The sequence below is a fragment of the Chrysemys picta genome, chromosome 24, assembly GCF_011386835.1.
Source record: "Chrysemys picta bellii isolate R12L10 chromosome 24, ASM1138683v2, whole genome shotgun sequence".
NCBI lineage: Eukaryota > Metazoa > Chordata > Testudines > Emydidae > Chrysemys > Chrysemys picta.
The window spans coordinates 8,528,904-8,550,715 of record NC_088814.1 but is presented as its reverse complement, the minus strand read 5'-3'; the positions used below and the strand labels follow the sequence as shown (position 1 = coordinate 8,550,715).

Sequence of the window (21,812 nt, the reverse complement as noted above, 5' to 3'; positions counted from 1 at the left end):
GTGGCCTCCAGAGAAGATGCTTCTCTTTTCCCAAAATGTTGTCGATGGGGAAATCTGCACACACCTCTGTCTATCTTTAGGGTTTTCTACTGCAGCTTGTCACTGTGATGTCTGAGCACCATCCACATGAAAAAATCAATAGCAAAGACTTGAGTAGACTTCATAATCAAGTATAGCAGATTGTTCTGCAGACACCGGACAGAGTGTGTGTTTCTGATTGTACTTGATATATACTTTTTCAGTTTTCTTTTATTCACACAGTGAGAAAACATCCTTACAAACAGATTTAATAGTTTAAAAATATTACAATTAATCAAGTACAGCACAAGCAACAAAAGCCAAGTGTTCCACAATTCAGGCGTTTGTCACATATCAGCAGGTTTGAAGCTTGAGACGTGTGTTGGTGCAAGTGGGAAGAACAGATTATTGGAGTCAAGCCTCTACCATGGAGAGCAGAGGAATGATTTTTTCCAAAAATGACCTAGTGAGCTCCATGTTCTAGACGTTTAGATTTGTTGAGCAGATACTAAACTGGTAAATGCTTTGTGTAGGAAGTAGTATACAGAATTTACTCTCAGATTTGCCAGTTATTTCTCTTAGCTATGCACTTTAATTTAATTGAAGGAGTTCCAGTGAATGCAGAGAGTTGTCTAATAAGACCGCTAAACTAGGAGCTCTCTAACTATAACACACTTGAAAGGGCTGTGCGTCATGCCCTTTTTTTTTGTTTTTTTTTGTGCCTTGAAGGTATGACTTTAGTTGCCCAAGCATTGGGAAAATACTAAACTTCATGGAATCAGGGTCAAATCCTAGCAGCATCAACAACTGAGCCCTTCATCCTGCTGACATGGAAAAGTGAGTTCTGTGCAAACAGATTGGGTGGGAGTCTTTCAAATGTGACCTCAAGATCTGAGGTGCTGTCTACTCTGTGTGTATCTTAAATATCCTAAGGCACACCTCTTAAGAAGTGAGGCTTGACTTTTTGTTCTTGACTAACATTTCCCCTCCCCCCTATGGTTGTGTGGTTTGCTATGTGCTAATTGGTTATTGCCCTCTCTAAAGTTGGCTGGATTTCAGCTGTGCAGTATTTACAAAGCTATAAAACATTCAGGGATGGGACTGTATAGAAATGCAAAATATTTATTCAGTTGACTTTCCACTTCTCCCACATAGGTTCTTGTGTTCAGGGTTCTCGCCTTGGGTTTATTTGTCTATCTTGGATTGTAAAATCTACAGGGCAGGAATGTTTGTTAAGCATTGTGTTAATGGGTGATTTTATCCATAAACCTGGTAACATTACTTTTTGATAGAAGTTTTTTAAATAAAAAATAAAAGAGATGTAATATTTTGGACAGCAACCTGTTCATTTTTCTTTAATGCAAAGTGCAAATGCTGCTATATATTAATATTTTCAGTAGAGGAACAAAGCCAAAATCCTAGTTGGGGTTATCTTCTCAAACATCCATCTCCAGATAACTTAGGAAGCCCTGGTCAAAAGAATTTGTGCCTTTTGTATCTGGCAAACTATAACAGAGGGGATGTTAACTGGTATATTCTGACCTTAACAGAGATATTGCTGACATCATGAACTGGAACAAAGGTGGACCAGGCACCAAAAGAGGCTTTGGTTTTGGAGGATTTGCCATAGCCCCTGGAAAGAAAGAAGAACCAAAACTCCCTTCGCAGTCCCATAGTGCTTTTGGAACACCTGGCTCTTCAGCTGCATTTGGGAAGTCCGCACCGCCTCAGCTCCCTTCTTTCTACAAAATTGGATCAAAGCGAGCAAACTTTGATGAGGAGAATGCGTAAGCTGTGCTACTTTTTTTTTGTGTGTATCCTGTTCTAGATTTGGTTGTTTTATAGGTTTCAAGGAGCAAACTTCATTGATGGAAACTAACCAGCAGAGAAATAGCTTAAACTCTCTGAGCCTGGGTTTTCTTCTCAGTGAAAGGGGAATAATACCCTTCTCTATGTCGTGGGAGTTGTTTGTGAAGCTTATTTTAATTATTTAGATTTAAAATAATAACAAGATGCCTATCCAAGGATCTAGGCACTGTAACCCATCATTAGTGGATATAATAAAATCCCAGTACATTTTACGTAATCATTTCAACAGGAACTTAACCAGCCAGCCAACTACAAAAACTCCTTTCCACCCTTTCATCATGGTAGGAAGCATGCCCATAGCCTCCTCCAAAAGCCCAATTGAACATGTCTTTTGCAGCATGTTCAAAAGGTCATCAAATTCAGGCCATTTTAGACCAACAGGGGGACCAAGTTCCAAAGTCTTGGAGCTCCCACGTCCTGCCAATTGCCCCCTCTCTTTTATAATGAGGGGAATCCAGCTTGAGCATCCGTGCTGACTACAGCTGTAGCAGAATGGCATGAGGAGAGAAGTGATCCCTCCAGTAGGCCAGTCCCAGGCCATGTAGGGCTTTATAAGTCATAACCAGCACCCAAAATTCCAGTCAGCCAGTGCAGTTCCTGCAGTGCTGCTATCGCATATTCCCAGCAAGATGCCCCACTCAGTAAGGGAGCCACTGCATTCTGCACCTACTGCAGTCTCTCAGTGGTTTTAAGGTGTGGCCCCATGGTGAGCACTCTCAGTAGTCTAATCTTGAGGTAATAACAGCATAGATAACAGTGGCAAAGTCTCCATCCAGAATGAAAAGTCACAGCCTCTTAGCCATATGCACATGGTGGTAAACTGACTGGAATACTTCTGGAATACGATTGTCAGATAGCAGCTGGGAGTCTGAAATCACCCCATGTTACAAACCCTAGCAAGATAACTCCCTCTGTTAAACGGTCTGAAGTTGCCTCTTCTATAAAGAGAGAGGATGGTCCATTCCTTAGGGCACTAGTCTGGGACTTTGGAGACCTGGATTCAATTCCCTGCTCTGCCACAGACTTCCTATGTGACCTTAGGCAAGCACTTAATCTCTGTGCCTCAGTTTGTTGTCTGTAGAACGTATTTAAACATATTAAAAAAGATTGTGAGGCTGTCAGAAACTACAGTGATTGATACATGGATCTCCACTTGCTTCCTCTGGCCCTATCTTGTTTGTGTTCAATTTCAGCTAGCTCACTTTCATCTATACTTCAGTCTCAGCTAGACACTGGCTGAGGCACTGACCAGCATCATCCAAGTCGAACAAGATACAGTTGGGTGTTGCCAGCATCCTGAAAACATTGACCTCCTTACTAACCCTTCTTATTGTCCCATACACACATTGAGGAAGGTGAAAGAATAGTGCTCTGTAGCAGCACCTGACTCTGGGGAGGGCTTGGGAAGAGGAACAGTTGTCCACAGCTGCCTGCCTTACTTCAGTTACTAGCTTAATGCATTCGTACCTGTATCACACCTCAACATCCTTTAATGGAAAAAACTAGATGAGTACAAAGTTTTGTTGTTCATTCCAATCAGTTATATAGAGACTCAAACCAATGGCTCTACAAACAAATAGACCCACTGCATGACTTGTTATAGCCATGTGCTGACTTGGCCCATTACTGTGCTATAAACTACTCTCTCTTACTTGTCAGATACTTTGAGGATGAAGAGGAAGATTCCAGCAATGTTGATTTGCCATACATTCCCGCAGAGAATTCCCCCACTCGCCAGCAGTTTAATTCCAAATCAGGAGACTCTGACAGTGAAGATGATCCCTTGGAAGCATTCATGGCTGAAGTGGAGGCAAGCCCCAACTCATTAAGTCTTTATGAATTTAGGTGTTAAACTCCTCTCTGGTCAAGAGCAGGAAACATAGATAGATATACAAAAGGTTAAGGGTTATATTAGTACTCTTCAAGGTGCTTTTTACAATAATATTGTTACATGTTGACATGGATAAGGCCGTACTTGGTATATCGGAGTCCGTGTCTATTATCTTCATGAGAATTAAAAAAAAAAAATTCCCAATATGTGTAAAAACCATTTAAGAGTGACTAAAGCCAAAAAAAAATTACCAAAAGAATCATAGATATGCAAGTCTGGAAGGGAACTTGAGAGGACTTCTAGTCCAGCCCACTGCACTGAGGAAGGTCAAAAGTATAGCTAGCATACCATCCCTGACAGGTGTTTGTCCAACCTGTTCTTAGAAACTTCCAATGATGGGGATTCCACAACCTCCCTTGGAAGCCTGTTTCAGAGATTAACTACCCTTATAGTTAGAACGTTTTTCCTAATATCTAACTTAAATCTCTCTTGCTGCAGATTACTTCTTGTCCTACCTTCAGTGGACATGGAGAACAGTTCATTCCTGTTCTCATTGTAACAGCCCTTAACATATATGAACACTGTTATCAGGTCCCCCCTCAGTTTTCTTTTCTCAAGACTAAACATGCCCTGTTTTTTTTAATCTTTCCTCATAGGTGAAGTTTTCTATGCCTTTTATCATTTTTGTTGCTCTCTTCTGGACTCTTCAATTTGTCAATCTCTTTCCTGAAGTGTTGCACCAAGAACTGGTCACAGTACTCCAATGGAGGTTTCACCAGTGCTAAGTAGAGCGGGACAGTTACCTTCCACATCTTACATATGACACTCCTCTTAATGCATCCCAGGATAATATGAGCCTTTTTCACTACCTCCTAGCCAGTTTATCCCCATTTTGTAGTTGTGCATTTGATTTTTCCTTCCTAAGTTCTTTGCACTTGTCTTTATTGAAAATCATCTCGTTGAATTCAGACCAATTTTCCAATTTGTCAAGATCATTCTGAATTCTAAACCTGTCCTCCAGAGTGTTAGCAACCCCTTCCTGCTTGCTATCATCTGAAAATTTTATAAGCATACTCTCCACTCTATTATTCAAGTCATTAATAAAAATGCTGAATAGTGCTGAACTGAGGACAGACCGCTGCAGGATCCCACTAAATATGTCCCCCCAATTTGACAGTGGACCATTGATGACTACTCTTTGAGTACAGCCTTTCAGCCAGTTTTGCACCCACCTTATAGTAATTTCATCTAGACCACATTTCCCTATTTTGCTTATGAGAGCATCATGTGAGACTGTGTCAAAAACCTTATTAAAATCAAGACATCATGTCTATAGCCCCTCCATCCACTAGGACAGTAACTGTCAAAGAGAAGGAAATTAGGTTGGTTTGGCATGATTTGTTCTTGACAAATCTATCTTGGTGGTTATTTGTAACCCTATTATCCTCTCAGTGTTTACAAATTAATTGTTTAATAGTTTGTTCCAGTATCTTTCCAGGTATTGAAGTTAGGCTGACTGGTCTATCCTGTCCTGAGTCCTTTTTGTTCCCCTTTTTAAAGATAGGTAGTATGTTTGCCATTCTCCAGGCCTCTGGGATTTCACCTGCCCTGTAAGGGTTTTCAAAAGTAATCACTATAGGTTCTGAGATAGCTTTAGCTAGTTCCTTAAGTACCCTAGGATGAATTTCATCAGCATACATCTAACTTATTTAAATATTCTTTAGCCTGTTCTTTCCCTATTTTGTCTTCCATTCCGTCCCCCTTGTTGTTGTTGTTTAATTGTGTTACGTATATGATCACTTTTAACCTCTTTAGTGAAGACTGAAGCAAAATGGGCATTAAACATCACAGCCTTCTTGATGTCACCAGTTGTTAGCTCTCCTTCCCCTCTAAGTAGAGGACCTCTACTTTTCTTCATCCTTCTCTTGCTATTAATGTAGTTCTAGAACCTCTTCTTACTGCCTTTTATGTCCTTTGCTCGGTGTAATTCTTTTTGTGCCTTAGCCTTTCTGATTTTGTCCCTGCATGTTTATGCTGTTCTTTTGTATGCCTCCTTAGCAATTTGTCCATGTTTCCACTTTTTGTAGGATTCCTTTTTGATTTTCAGGCATTAAAGAGCTCCTGATTGGAGCCATATTGGCTGCTTCTTTCCTTCTTCCTATCTTTCCTTTCTATTCTTCCTGACTTTTCTTTGCGTCAGCGTAGCTTGCTGTTGCACCTTTAATATTATCTCTTTGAGAAACTGCCATCTCTCATGAACTCCTTTTTCCCTTAGATTTTCTTCCCATGGGACCTTAACTACCAATTATCTGAGTTTAACATCTGATTTTTTGAAGTCATTGTCTTTATTCTGCTCCTCTCCTCCCTTTCCTTAGAATCATGAAATCTATCATTTCATGATTACTTTCATCCAAATTGCCTTCAACCTTCAGATGAACTATAACATCGCCAAAGATCTAACAAGGCAGTACAACACAATTCATTGTAAGTAATAAAGCTAGTATTTTAAGCTTTCTTGTTACTTTGATCTTAATGATTTATACCCTGGCATCAATTCTGCTAGCTGCAATTATGTTTAAAGACAGTTGGTGCTAGCTGGGTTCTAGCACAGCTTTCCTGACTGATGTGTGTGTGGAGAAAACTCTTTTTAAGAACAGTGTTGGAAAACGTTGGCCTAGGAACTCCCAAAGGATTAGTCAGTAGCATGATATGGTTAGCATAATAGGACATGGAATAAGAGACAGCTGAATCCCCAAAGTGCCGTTCCTGCAGCTTGATGGAATAACCAAGCTCTGATTACTTCGGCCCTATTACAATATGACTGACTTTTTTCCCCCCTTCAGATTTATTATCATGTTCTGTAAGGTCATTCATCCCTTTGTATAAACAACATTGCAATAAGGAATTTTCCTTTCTAAGCTTTATCCTTGCTGTTATGTGATACAATTCTGTGTCCTCTTAGGATCAAGCAGCTCGAGACATGAAGAGACTTGAAGAGAAAGACAAGGAAAGAAAGAATACAAAGTAAGCTTTCTTCTGTATCTCTCAGATCCTGCCTTGTAAGGGTGTTTAGAGCATTTCAAGGCTTATAAAAACCATCTTCTCCATTTTATATTAAACTTAATTGGTTCTTTAGATCCATGTAATGTAAATATAGTACATAACCAGAGCATAGAATCCCTTCCAGTGGCTAAAGTTTTGTGCAGTAAAATAGCATCAGATGATAGATGAGCAGAATCCTTTGAGGCACCCCAAAACAAAACATACTGGAAGATTCACTTATAAGAAAACAAACCAGGCTTTTATTTTATTTGGGAAGGATCACCGACGACTTTTCTTCCCTCCCTGCACTCAAAGTCCTTACGCTGCAGCAACCATCTGTGCCCCTACACGAGCCAAGGAAAACTGGGTATGGCTCCCTACCGAGCCAGTCACTGCCGCCCTGAGCAATATCCAAAGGACATTGTTCCCAAGTGTGATTCAGGTACTCTTTGCCCAGCAATCCCAGGCCATGCAAACTAGGGACCGAGGGATTCAACTGAGATCCCTGCATGGCAATGCATTGCATTGCTGCTAGCTTGCCAGACTGGCCCAGATGAAGCTATTTGCTCCCCAGTGATTAGGAATGTTTGGTTTTGTCTAAAAGAATAGATGGCTCCTTTGGGATCATCTGGTGAAAGAACCATTGCAGCACAGACAAATTTAGAAATAAACAAACAAAACCTTGCAATAAATACTGAGATTCTTCCAAACCTAGTTCAGGGGTTGAGAACAGTGCCACATGCTGCTCCCCACAGTTGAGAGATTTTGAGCTCAGAAGCAGATTTACAAGGGGGAAGCTTGCCTGTCTGTCTTGATCAGGTGAAATAACTAGGTACCATTGATACTTGATGCGAACATCAAATGTGTTAATATAGTCTATGTTGCATGGCGTTGATCAGGCTGTTCGTAGGCCTGAAACAGAACACTGGATCCAAACCACCACCGACTTTGGGGAAGCTCTGAACTGGATTCAGACTTCCTGGTTCCTGTCCCTCTCTAATTATGGGCTTGTAATAACATCTTTTGGTAACGCCAGGGACTTAAACCAAAATGCTCACTTTTCAAAAACTTTCACAGTAGAATCCACATTAAAGAATTCCTAATCTTCAGCCATGCTAGTGGAAGTAAAATGAAGCTTGTGCAGGATTATGTATTATGAAAACTCCTGTGGGTTGGGATTATACACTGATTTAATTGCTGCTTGATGTTGTTAGTGTTGTGTCTTCCACTAAAGTATGGAGCTCAGCACTAATCAAGTGACAATACAGAGCTGGGTATGTGGAACATTTGCAGGGAAGTTTGTTTCTCCGCTTGTTTTTCCAGGGGTATTCGAGATGACATTGAAGAGGAAGATGACCAAGTGAGTTCCTATGCAGTCTTTCTATCTATTTTATCCCCCCCAAATTGAACTACTTAGGTACAAGCAAAACTTGAATACCATTTGAAACAAACTTGGAAGTTCATCGAGAGAGCCTACTAGTTTCCCTGTTGTCCCTGCCTTTCAGATGCTTTAGAAAAGAAATAAAGAATATTGGGAGAAAAATCTCACAGTTCCTTAATTTGTATGTGAGAGGATCTTTCAGCTGATATAGTTTAAAATACACACAGTTTTCAATACCTCTGGGCCTCATCTAAACTGGTTATAGTAATATCTTTTATTTATATTGGTTCCACACTCTCCCTTCCCCCCTCCCCAAATAAGAGAAGAACAGAAAGGAAAAGAAATGGGAGGGAGAGGAAGGAAGTGGGGACAGGGAAGGGAGAGGAGAGTGATGTCTCGGTTTCCATCTGTTAGGAATAAATGAAAGCTTTCTAGAAAGTTAGACCAAATCTTTTTAAATTTGTCTGAGATCCGTCTTCTCAGAAACATTACCCACTCAACAGCTGCTAGGTCAGCCAAGTTGCTGTGCCAAGCTTCTATCCCCGGAGGCAGTTTGTTCTTCCATCTAGATCATAGTCATCTAATACAGAGCTACAGTGGAACCATGGGAAGTCGCTCTGATGACTTGTCAGCCAAATTTTGTGGCTCTTTGAGGGCAGAGATCAGCTTTTACCCTGTATGCACAATTAGGGCCCCAAACCTGAATGAGGCAATATAATAAGGGCATGTCTACACATACGCTTACTGTGCGGCAAACTGGAGTTTGAATCAACAACACACCAGCATGCTGCTTACGAAGTCTCTGGGTGAACTCTGCTAGTATGTACTAAAAGTTCCCTAGTATGCTTTGCTGTACTGTGACTACAGTAGGGTGCACGTGGAAGCTTAGGGTACGTCTATACTTACCTCCGGGTTCGGCGGTAAGCAATCGATTTTCTGGGATCGATTTATCACGTCTTGTCTAGACGTGATAAATCGATCCCGGAAGTGCTCGCCGTCGACGCCGGTACTCCTGCTCTGCGAGAGGAGTACATGCAATCGACGGGGAAGCCTGCCTGCCGCGTCTGGATCCGCGGTACGTTCAAACTAAGGTACTTCGACTTCAGCTACGTTATTCACATAGCTGAAGTTGCGTATCTTAGTTCGAAGTAGGGGGTTAGTGTGGAACAGGCCTTAGTGTGCTGCATGCTGGGACCACTGCAGTTTTACACCCAAGCTTGCCATGCAGTAAGTGTACTGGTAGACATGCCCTAACACAGATAATAAATGAAGAAAAGAGACTTCATTTCAAAATGTACTTTATTCATTTATTTGACATGTAATCCTAATTATTTGATACTTTGTGATTTGTTAGTAACTGTTCTTTTAGTTTCAGTAATGTAGGACCACACCAAAGTGCTGTAATGGTATACATTTGAGTGAAGCTAATTTATGCATGCAAATACCTGATAGTATGCAAATTATATGCAGAGATGGTTAGTTAAGCCGCTAATTGGCTTAGTGAATGCACATGCGAAAGTTAAACAAGTGCAAACATTTGCACTCAGGTACATGCACTGGACTTTGGAAATCTGGCCCAGAATCTTTGCTGAGAAGTCAGATGAGACACCCATTTTCCCGTGAGACTGTTTTGGTTTGCTGATTAACAGTGAGAGCTAACTGAGTCTCTACAGTAGATGTGCATCTTTGTTAGATGTCTTGGGTGGGATCTTCCAGTGCCTTCAGTGAGTTCCAACTTGTGCCTCTCTTGAAGGGTTCTTTTGGAATTGTTTCTTTCCCACTGAAATGGGGTGTTGACTGTCCATTAGTATGTTGAAGCAAAACAACTTTTCCTCACTCAGAGGATGGTGGGAGGAGGTGAAAAATAAACATTTGAGGCATTTTAGTGGGGGTGTTTTTAATAAAAAAAAAAAAAAAAAAAAAAATTGAACATACAGTGACGTTTTGTTCAAACTTCCATGTTTAAAAGGCGGCAGCATTTGTTCTGTAGTCTTTGTGGATGTAAGAATAGACCCTGCCATTTAATAAAGCATAACACAGGACAGTTCTTGGTACAAACATTTCTTAATCAGTCTTTTGAAGAAAAAAGTTTTTAAAGCATTTTGTGGTACTAAGTGAACATTACATCAGCTTTCTTCATTTCTTCTGATTCTTTCCTCTGGACTTTACTACTATTGCTGTTTACTAGAAGAGCCTGTTCTAGTGAACATGTTGTCCTTCAATGGTAGGTGTTAAAGCGAGTGACCATCTAATATATGCACCAGTTAAGCAAAAATACAGTAGTATTTCCCCCATTGTATTTGTGTGTGATTTTACTGATGTGTTTTGCTGCAGGAAGCTTATTTTCGCTACATGGCAGAAAACCCTACTGCTGGTGTGGTCCCAGAAGAGGAAGAGGATAACTTGGAATATGATAGTGATGGGAATCCAATTGCACCGTCCAAAAAAGTCATAGATCCTCTTCCACCTATTGATCATTCAGAGGTAGGGATGGAGTTTCTTCTACTGGGTTTTAACTTAAGGAATTTGTGTATTCCTCGGCCTAATGAGCCGGATTTGTGGAGCACCTCAAAATACCTAGCTGATTGAAGGGTTTAAGTTAGCTAACGGTTATTATAAAATTAATCTTGATCTGTTTGAGGAAATTGAACAGAACTAGGGGGTTACAGGTGAGAGTTGTAAGGAAAAGAGTAGTAAGAAATTAAGGTCGTATTTTACAGAATGATGAATAAGTGTCAGGGATGTCCAGGGCAGTAGTGGAGTCAAGAAGCGTGAATGAACTCAGTTAAAAATTGTTGACTCTGTTGTTCTCTCACCAGCTAGACTTCACTGGGTGACTAGAGCCACTCAGTGACGTTTAGGTATGAAGAAAGCTGCTGGAAAAAGCAAACTAGCTTTGAAACAAACTTCTCTTGTACAGCCAATGATAGTAGACAGCATTTCACTGCTGTGCCACATAGTGTTCTCTTTATTGAAATTAATTCAAATAAACAATCATCCTCCCAGACCAGCTGTTGGCTAACTTCAGGGATGGTTAAGACTTTGCTCAGAAAAGGACAAACCTTCCTGCCAAAATCCAGTGTACAGAATGGATTCCTGTCTCGTAGACTAACTGAGAGTAATTGAACCTGCAGATTGAATACCCTCCGTTCGAGAAGAACTTCTACGAGGAGCACGAAGAAATCAGCAGCCTCACCCCACAGCAGATAGTGGAACTACGACATAAGTTGAATCTACGGGTAAGCTGGAAACCATACTCCCAGGTCTCCTCACTTTCACCCCTTGGGATTACTTTAGTGGTTATTATGCCCAAGACTTTCACAAGGGACAGTGATTTTTGAGACCACTTGAGACACCCTAAAGGGGTCTGATTTTCAGAGAACAGGTGCTCAGCACTTCCTGAAAGTTAAGGCCCTTTGAGGCATCTCGTGTTGGACACCCAAGACCATCCGTTACATTTGAAAATCTTGGCCAAGGTATTTCAAGTGCAGTTTATATTTCTTAAAGGGTTTGTATATACTCAACACGGGTATGGGACATGTCTGCAAATATGAGGAAAACAGTGTCCTTCATTTATATTAAACATGCTTGCCCATTTGTCTAGGCACATTATACAAAACCCATCTCATTTATCTAACAACATTAAAACTCTGTCTAACTCACTCAACCTATGCATAGAGGAATAAAGTAAAATGTATTTGTATATACTTTCAGAAGTTCCACACTTTTTTAGTGGTATAGTTAAGTTTAGGGATGTTGCTTTGTGTTTATAAATCAAGGAGTTTAATAACTCTGGTTCCCAAGGAAGCAGTTTGCTTGCCATAGGAAAAAAAACAAAAACAGAAGTACTACAATCACATTCTCCTGAATTAGACTAAGGTATTGTACTGTGGAGAAATGCAACTATAGTAATGTTTGATAAGGGAATCAGTTCTCTGTCATTTGTGCTTTATCCTGGGACACCTTTGGAAATCAGATGCTCCATGTCATTTATTTTGAGATTTTTTTTGGGGGGGGTAACGGTGAAATATTAAATACAATTGACCATTTCAAACCTAATTTAATTTATTGTTAAGACTCATTCCTTCATTATGCAATAACAGTTCTGTGTTGAATCCAGCAGTAATCTTTTTCATGCTGTATATGGCCAGTTCTGCAGGTTTTTTTTATCCTCTGCAGTAAATAAAAAATAACTGAGATGATCTGCCTCTGAGAGTCAGAATGCCTGGATATGAGTCCCAGCTAAATCATTGTGTGAGTTAGGCAGATTATTTAATTTCTCTTTCTCATTAGTTTCCCCATTTGTAAAAGAGTTATATTATCCAGCTACCACACAGGGGTTGGAGAGTCTCAGGGCTTGTCTGTGCTGTCCCTCAGTTCTGGACTATGGGTCTGTGAATAGCAGCATGCCACCAAAGTGCGCTGTAACTCCCCCAGTGGACACTACCATGGACTACGTTAATGCAAACTTAGGAAGTCTTTTTGTTTGCTCCTGCAACATCTACCTGGAAGTGTTACAAGACAAAACTTTGATGTACGCTGTGATTCATGTTCCTTTAGTCTGAAATGCTCCAAACTTGTATCTTATGGCATTTACACTGCGTTAATCTTATTTCTGTCAAAATGAAAATGTGCCTTCTTCTGATATAAAATTGTTATGTTAATTTTGTGTAAAGACTTCTCTGCTTTTCTCGTTCCAATTCCAAGTTTTTATTTCGTACTGTACATGTCTTTTTATTTCTAGGTCTCTGGTGCAGCTCCCCCCAGACCTGGCAGTAGTTTTGCTCATTTTGGATTTGATGAACAGCTTATGCATCAAATTCGGAAATCTGAGTATACCCAGCCCACTCCTATACAGTGTCAGGTGAGTACTGTTACTTCCTATTCCTCTAGCATTAAAAGCAGAAGAGTTGTAGGCAAAAATTACCCTTAGTCCATCTGAAGCTGTGAGCAATTGTGATTGCCTATATTAAGCCATCCTGATGAATAATTCACGTACATCCATGCAAATTACTTTAATCTTATTGTAAAAAATAGGTTTACCTGCTACTTTTTAAAATAAATGTAAATCAAGTCAGTCTTTTTTTTAATTGGCCCGCCCACTAGGTTTTGTAGCAGGTGTGAGCCGTTATCCTGTTGCTCAGGGGAATATATGGCACTGCTAGACGTTCCCTTTTTATATTTACTGTGTTGCTTTAAAAATAAGTGTTGCACAAAATGAACAAAGAACAGCACATTGAGAACCTTATACTAGCAAACAGTTCACACCTAACTAGCACCATGAGTAGGATGGGTAGGCTACATGGGAAGTGGTTTTTAAGAAATGCAATAAATATATGGGATTTTTTTAAAGTTATGTCTAACATTGATAAAATTCCTCAGAGTTTGCTGTGTTTAGGGGTTGGTATATGTGAGGTTAGTATATTTATTCGCCGCAATATAGATCTGCTGCTGAAAAATGCTGGATTGGCAGCACTTAGAGATAAAGTGAGTACATCACAGCTCAGTACTGGTATAGTATGGTCAGGAGCAGTGAAAGCTTCTCTTCACCACCCCACCAGTGTGCCTGCATCTGGACCAAGAGGGAGGGGACACCCCCTAGAGAGGGTTGTTCAGTCTCTTGACCCCTCTGCTAAGATTCAACAGGAATTTCAATTGTGTTTGTGATATGTATATTTATGCACTGAGTACTGTACTGAACCCTTGCCATTGATTTCACATAGGCCACAAAACAGCCCTGAAGTGCTAATAACTTCAGTCCTCTAACAAGTTCATCCAGACCTGAACTTGGCAACCTAGCTATGAAAGTGTGTATAGCCTGTTACCAATCCCTTGTGCCATCTTGTCGTCCTGATTGTATGGGCTTTCAATCTTTCTGTTTTATCAGTCTATTTATGTGTTAGCTGATGCATAGGTTTAGAATGTGTTTTTATTTTCAGGGTGTTCCGGTTGCATTAAGCGGCAGAGACATGATTGGCATAGCTAAGACTGGCAGTGGGAAAACCGCAGCCTTTATCTGGCCGATGTTGATCCACATCATGGATCAAAAGGAGTTGGAGCCAGGGGATGGTCCCATTGCAGTGATCGTGTGCCCAACCAGAGAGCTTTGCCAACAGGTAGGTACATAATATCCATAGTATATTTGTTAGCACTGTTTCCTCATAGAATATGGCAGATCTCTGTGCAAGAGAAATTAGCAGATGAACTGCAATAATCTGTTGAAAAAGATGGAACTGTGGGTTAATGCCCTGGTTTATAAATTAAGGTAATGCTCTACACTTGTAACTCCTTTCATCCTGGGATCTCAACCAACTTTATAGATATTAACTAATTATCTAATATACCTATGAAGTGGGTTGGTATTACCTCCCTTTTACAGAAGGGGAAGCAAGTATAAAGAGGTAAAATGATTTGCTTGAGGTCACCCAAGTCAATGAAAGAGCTAGAACGTGGAAATCTGGACTACCCTTCCCCTACTCTTGTATCTAGACAGCACTCTTCTTGTCATGGAAATACACCTCCACCTCAATATAACGCTGTCCTCGGGAGCCAAAAAATCTTACCGCGTTATAGGTGAAACAGCGTTATATCGAACTTGCTTTGATCCACCCGAATGCGCAGCCCCGCACCCCCGGAGCACTGCTTTACTGCGTTATATCCGAATTCATGTTATATCGGGTCGCGTTCTATGGGGGTAGAGGTGTATTTGTTTGCATTAATTTGGAGTGAGTAGCCCCAGGAAGCAGGCGTCAAATCTATAAAAACTGTATGTTAATTACAGACTGGTACAATGCTGACCTATGCTGTATCCTATTGATACTTGACATGCCCTAATACTACTACTATTAATGTCATAATAACTAATAATAATGTCAGTTATGTTGTTCCTGAATGCTGAATATATAATATAGCAATATATGCCTCAAAAGGACATTGCTGAGGTTCGTTAATGTTCGTAAAATGATTTGAAGTGGAAAAGTTCTGTATAAATGCTGTGGTCCAAATTCTGCAGCTGGATGCATGGATAGGTTTCCAAGTAAAGTTAATGGGAGCTTCACAAATGTATTTCAGAGCAGAATTCGAGCTTGAGGATTTGTAATATGTTCCGTTGAGTTACCTTAAGACCAAGTTTGAGATGGTGGGATTTAAGAATTAGTTGCTATTTCCAAGAGCGAGACCCCTTTTGTTTGAGTCTCTAATCTGAGCTGTGCTTTGCTTTGTTTGCAACTTTCAGATCCATGCTGAATGTAAACGCTTTGGTAAGGCGTATAACCTGCGCTCGGTAGCAGTGTATGGAGGAGGAAGTATGTGGGAACAAGCCAAAGCTCTACAGGAAGGGGCGGAGATAGTCGTCTGCACACCAGTACGTATATTTTAACAATGATGGAATCTTTCTTTTTTGCCTGCACCGGGGCTTAGGATCCTGGCTTTCTTTTAAATTGAAATGGAGAGAGATTTTTTTGAAACCTGGTGATGGGGAACTCTTTCATTAACTAGTCAAGCCCTGCGGCTTTCCTTACTACCAGCAGCTTAGGAGGTGCTATAACAAACATGCTGAAATCATTGTTGAATCTGGAAACTTTGAGAGGGATAATCTAAGTAGGAAAGATGAGAAAGAACAAGGTCAGATTGAGTCAGTACGAGGCATGCTTGGTACCAGCACTTGATTTCTTATCCTTGAGATTGTGATGAAAACCTTTTGAAAGTGACCAGCTCCAGTGCTGTGTTCCTGAATCAGCAGACAACATGCAACGATAATACTGAAAGGCATGAACAATCCATCCTTACCTTGGTTGTGTGTTAACTCTGAAATCTAATGATAGTAATTTGAAGTTGCACCATTGTTAACTTTGATTCTCTGCCGATCAATTAGAAACAGCCAGCTATTTTGTAACTGTGGGCAGAACTTGAGCAGCATACCCACCAGATAGTTTACACTGATTCCCGGGAAGGAAGAAATTGGGGGTGGGGGGGACGTGTCAAATATTCATAAGTCCAATGATTTACATTTTAATAATGAAGATCAGTATTAGTGAAATCTCTGGGTAAAATGAGAAAAGACAAACTGAAGGAAACAAGTGATTATCTGTTATGGATAACCAGAGTGAAAACAAAACATGAAAAATTTCTGGACCCATTATTGAGGAAAAGCATAGGGTATTTGACCCTCTGGTACTTTTAAGTGCGTGTTTGTGCAGATATCTATCTAATCTAATCAAATAAAACTACATGTCTACAATTTGAAAAGTAAGAAGAGTAGAAATGTACCCTACAGTGATCCAAGGTGGTATAACTAAGTCTAAAGGGATGCAGCTAAGCGAAGGAAACTGTGAGTGGAATATCAGGGAAGATTTCGTAACTGGGAGATCTGTTAGAATGTGGAAGTGGTAGAAATCACTTCATTCGAGTCATTTAAAACTAGGGTGTACAAAGTACTTAAATATACTGGAGGGAGCACTTTTGTATTGCCCACCAAAGAGAACTATTTCTTCCCCTCCATTTTATTTCCATTACTTTGTTTGTATCCAAACAAAGCCTATTATGATCTTCTCACTGGTGTCAGTGAGTTCAAAATTGGGCCCATTTTCCCAAGGTTTCCTGAAGTCTTTCTTGCATATGCTTCAAATATTCACCTAATGTCCACATTTGATAATGTCCATTTCACTGTGCTGAGCCATCTGAACTCTTCTGTGTACAGCGGACACAGTTCAGGGGTCAGTTCTGCAGGATCTGTTGCTATATTTAAATATATATAATCTATGTTCATTGTTGTAATATATTTTAAAGCATGGATGTCTTATATTTCTCTGAATAGAGCAGGTTTTTCCCCCAGATGTCCATTCTATTTCTATATTGTACCAAGCCATTATGACACATTAGCCTAGGCAGTTGCTGTATATAGCTCTTCTCATGAATAATTTAGTGTTAGGTACGTTTTAGGTAATCCAGATTGTTGCAACAATCCTTCATGTTCAGAATGGAGATGGTTGCAGCTATAATCCTCATAGTGCCACGTTGTGGCTTGCTGACTTTCAACAAACAAGCTGCATTATTGCAACACAGTTCTATAATTTAATGCTTGTGTTGTAATGATTATCAAACTAATGGTCTGGAAGGAGTTTATATAAGAAACTGTAGACCACTGGGCTTCGCCTTATCAGACAAGTAAGAATTCAGTCATGAGTGTCCCCAAAGTAAAATTATATTTAAATATGTTTCAAGTGAATATACAGGGCCCCAGCAAAATTTAATGGTCCAGGTTGTTATGCCTTTAAGATCTAAGAAAATTATGCTGGCATGTGTATAGTGACAAGGTAGTGACCAGTTTAAACACTGGGTTGTCTGTTGGATGTGGGGTTTCTATTGCAAGTTTCACTTCAAAATTGAATGAAACTAAGAGTAGAGGTTCATTTTGTAGTGTTGGCCCTAAATGCTGGGATTGGAATTTCAGAGAATTGGGTGTCTAACTCTTAAGGCTCTTTTGAAAATCCCAGCTTTAAAACGTAGTGTACCGGGCACACTAACTGGATGCATTTGGAATCCAATTCCACTGACTTGAAAATATAATTGATACAGAACTGCGGTTTGAACAGCAATGATCTATTATAGACTGAAGCATTGAGACATTTTCTATTACAAGTCTCTTTTTTAGTATTATGATTTATACCAGAGCAGTAGCCACTTTCCTCAAAGATGCCACTTGTTACACTTAAAGGCTTGTGGATTTTAATTTTTGTTTTCTGATAGGGTCGCTTGATTGATCATGTGAAGAAGAAAGCTACCAATCTTCAAAGAGTCTCTTATCTTGTGTTTGATGAAGCAGACAGAATGTTTGACATGGGTTTTGGTATGTATTGAATGAAAGCCTCCATACAGTATAAAGTAGTGGTACACAGTTGTCAATCTGAATTGCCTGGCTGAAACTCTTGTGGCTTAACAGAACTTTGAAATCCATTGAGAAAAATCTGTATGGACAGAACCCTTGCTAGGTATGCATTTGAAGTGTATGACCTTTTAGCATTGATGAAAAGAGGCCAGGCAGGGCTAGCAAAATGAACATGGGAATGAGATTCGGGAACTGCTAGGTTTTAATCTTGACTTTTACCTCCGACTTTCTGGGTGGCGTTGTGCCAGTCCCTTCACCCCTGTGCCTTAGTTCTGCATGTATAAGTGGGGATGCTGTAGTAACACCTGCTTACTTCACTGAGATGTTATGTGCTTGATCAGTTAATATTTGTACAGTGCATTGAATATGTGTACAGCTCTGCGGTGTCATTAAAGAAGCTCCGTGCCTTGATGTAACATGGCTTTGACTCTCCAGTGGCGGAAGCAAATCAAAGAGGAGAGAGGCTTGCTAGTGTACTGTAGGAGGTGTAGGGACATGCACTCAGATTCATTTGGAGCGCAATTGAAGGGAGTTATGAAACAGCATTTTGGCAGCAAACAGGTGCAACCTGGAAGCAATAATAACATTAGACAACTCTTCAATCTGTTTAAATTAAATATGAAATAAGGGGCATAAAAATTGCTATGGAATTGCTGTCGGAGCTATTCTTCTGATTGGTGAGCAAATAAAGTTAGAGCATTTTGATAGCCTCAGATTTTTACTAATAACTGGTTGTGGTGTTGGTTTTTTGTTTTTTTTTTGCTGGGTGAGTAAAATGTCATTCATTTTTTTCCGTGATAATCATCATGGTAAAGAGCAGGCAAGGTTTTGTGCTTGTAAATTTCCATGACAATTCGGTAAGTATGAATTACATTTTTTTTTTTAACGTGCTGACCCTCTGGCCCTACATAATTCTTGTTTGTTTTCTTTTTCTATTGCAACTTCAAGCCCTTGCTTTGTTCCCCCTAGTCAGAGATTATTGGACTTGAATCCTTACCTTCCCAAGCCTGTTGTATTAAGGCCATTCAGAGTTAGTGGCTGGAATTCGAGCACTACACACACTGTGCCCTCATTTTTGGGGAGCAGCATGCTTAGTCTGTATCTCAGGTTAGTTCCACACTCATGGCACTAACACTTAGGCTGGAAGTCAGTCGGCCCTCTCAGAAGCTGTAATGAATGCTGTTTCACAACCAGAGGCATACAGAAAATTGATGCACTTTGCAGAGCAAAAGTATCTCTCTGCCAAAAACCATTTACTCTGCTGTCTTCATCTGTTTCATCAGCTGGCCTGAAACACTTGCCGATTGAAGTCTCAGTTGGAGTAAGCTGGTTTCTAATAAACCAATGATTAGTGAGTCTGAACAGAAAGAACCTCTTCAGATTTTTGTTTGCTAGGGCAAAAATATTTTATATATAAAGTACTATTGTACCTTTAATTTTTTTTAAATCCACAGAATGCACAAAAATCTTGACTAGATTTCCTTTCACTCGCTAATGAAATAGTGCTAGGTTTTGCATTATGTGCTGTTTTTCTCTTTCTCAGAATACCAAGTGAGATCAGTTGCCAGCCATGTGCGCCCTGACAGACAAAGTAAGTACAAGCATGTTTCAAAACAAACTACCACAGGCTAAAAGCTAGGAAGAGGCATTGATATTTAGTAGTTAGAGCAAGAGTCTTGGAGCCAGGACTCCTGGATTCTATTTCCAGCTTTGCCACTGACTCATTCTCTGACCTTAGATAAGTCACTTGGGACAAGACAAGAGTTCAGCTCCAGTTGTTTTTGGTGGTGTTTAATACCCAGCTCAGAGGGGAGTTGATAGACATAATATTTAGTATTCTGTGAGATCCTCTGATGGAAGCCGCCGTGGGAATACAATGCGGCGTTCCCATCTTTCCACATCTTGTTTTTGGATAACTGAATAAATGCTCTTTTTCTAACCATTTTCCTGTGTCTGTATTTAATGTATTCTGGTAAATAAATACATGCCTGAGCTGTTTGTGCTAAGGGATTTGATGGAAATTTGCCTTAAACTTGGTAAAAGATTGAGTATAACTCAGAATCCCTAATACCTAGCACAGTTCTTATATTTCTGTTGTACAGAGCTTGTTAATAAGATCTATACAGAAGTGTTTTCATAGTACAGCAAGGGAGCGTACTCTTCAGAGAGTTCAAATAGACTTTTCCTTCCAGCTCTCTTGTTCAGTGCCACTTTTCGTAAAAAGATTGAGAAGTTGGCCAGAGATATCCTGATCGACCCGATTCGAGTGGTGCAGGGAGACATTGGAGAGGTAATCCTGCAACATTGTTTCTGAAAGAGAATTCAAAGATGGTGGAGGAAACCATCTTATTCTGTTGTCTTATGTTATTTACATTAAAGCTTATACTACATCTGTGGTCATTGACTGCCAGGAGGAAACATTTTACATTCTTGAACACGAGGTCTGAAACAAATAAGTAATGTAATTAAAAAAACTTGTATTCTAATTTTATGATAACTCAGAGACTTTAAGGCCAGAAGGGACCTCTAGTCTGACCTCGTGCAGTTGCAGGCCACAGAACCTCACCCACCCACTCTTGTAGTAGGCCCATAACCTCTGGCTCAGTTACTGAAGTCCTCAAATCTTGATCTAAAGACTTCAGGTTACAGCCATTTACTCCAGTTCAAACCAGTAAGTGACTCAGGCTCCAGAGGAAGGCAAAAAATACCCAGGATCTCTGCCAGTCTGACCTGGGGGGAAATTCCTTCCTGACTCTAAATATGGTGATGAGTTAGATTCTGAGCATGTGGGCAAGACCCACCAGCCAGACACCTGGGAAAGAATTATCTGTAGTAATTCTCTGTAGAACTAAGCATTCTCACTGATGGGAGCTTTTATTAACGCCTGGAGCAACCCTGATACTAAGAAAATTGCTCTAGAGAAAAAATAACTCCGATAAATTACTAAGTTAAAGTCTTTCCCAGTTCTGCCATTACCTTCAATGGCTCAGGCCCTTAGTTCCTGGTGTAGCCTCTGATTGCCTGGAGAGTAACAGGTTCCTAGCCTTGTTACTGAGCTAGAAAAGATCTGGACCCCTTTATTTTAACTTAAAACTTTGTGAAATTTTGTTCTAATAAAAGTCTTTTTTTAAAAGTTAGTATATGTCTAATCCTGGCAACACAACACAAGTACATTTTCAGCACAGTGCATGGCAATTTGGCGTTTCTGTTAGTCTGAGACTCATATGGAGGAATTCCTGGGTTTTGCCCTGAAAATGTAAAGGATCCATTAAACCTGTGCACAGGTTTTACTATCATAAGACTCCTCATGAAACTAGTCCTATAACAGCTTCCAGCTGGTTTATGTGGGGATTTTGGCTACTTACTCGCTGGGCAACAGCATAACAGCTATGTGTCCGCTAATTGTTCAAACAGGTGACAAGCATACATCTGCTTTGAAGAAATTTTGCAAGTAATATATGCAAATTGCTGAGATCTAACTGTACAGCAGGACGTTTATAAGAGAATCCTTCCCTACCGAAATCTGTACACATGCCTTCAAAGGACAACACATCCTGCCTTATGTTTTATTAATAAAGAAAATTAATGGCTGATTAAAGCCCTGGGGTTTTCAGCTTCCTTGACAAGCATTCTGCCTTTGAGAAAAGGAACCTCTTTGCTAGCTCAGCCAGACAGTGCCCCTTCTGTTGCCGCAGGGCAATGCAGATATTCTTGTTTATTTGGGCAAAATTATGACTGTTTTGAAAACATCCTCCTCTTTGGGACCATTTGTATATACACACACA

The 21,812-nt window shown here is 40.1% G+C and overlaps 1 protein-coding gene across 6 annotated transcripts in view; it reads left to right on the top strand.

Annotated features, from left to right (window-relative positions):
• The window catches only part of DDX42 (DEAD-box helicase 42), a 34,573-nt gene that overhangs the window by 2,895 nt on the left and 9,866 nt on the right, over positions 1-21,812 (top strand). For 3 of the 6 annotated variants that reach the window (XM_065578028.1, XM_065578029.1, XM_005312976.4), the window contains exons 2-14: positions 748-855; positions 1,569-1,805; positions 3,547-3,697; positions 6,681-6,742; positions 8,084-8,120; positions 10,476-10,625; positions 11,276-11,380; positions 12,886-13,005; positions 14,081-14,257; positions 15,376-15,504; positions 17,889-17,988; positions 19,571-19,618; positions 20,220-20,317. In XM_065578028.1, the coding sequence (XP_065434100.1) occupies positions 848-855; positions 1,569-1,805; positions 3,547-3,697; positions 6,681-6,742; positions 8,084-8,120; positions 10,476-10,625; positions 11,276-11,380; positions 12,886-13,005; positions 14,081-14,257; positions 15,376-15,504; positions 17,889-17,988; positions 19,571-19,618; positions 20,220-20,317 (1,422 nt within the window). In that variant the 5' untranslated portion in view covers positions 748-847. The remainder of the gene's footprint in view (positions 1-747; positions 856-1,568; positions 1,806-3,546; positions 3,698-6,680; positions 6,743-8,083; positions 8,121-10,475; positions 10,626-11,275; positions 11,381-12,885; positions 13,006-14,080; positions 14,258-15,375; positions 15,505-17,888; positions 17,989-19,570; positions 19,619-20,219; positions 20,318-21,812) is intronic. The other 3 variants (XM_065578031.1, XM_065578033.1, XM_065578030.1) reach the window with 2 other exon arrangements.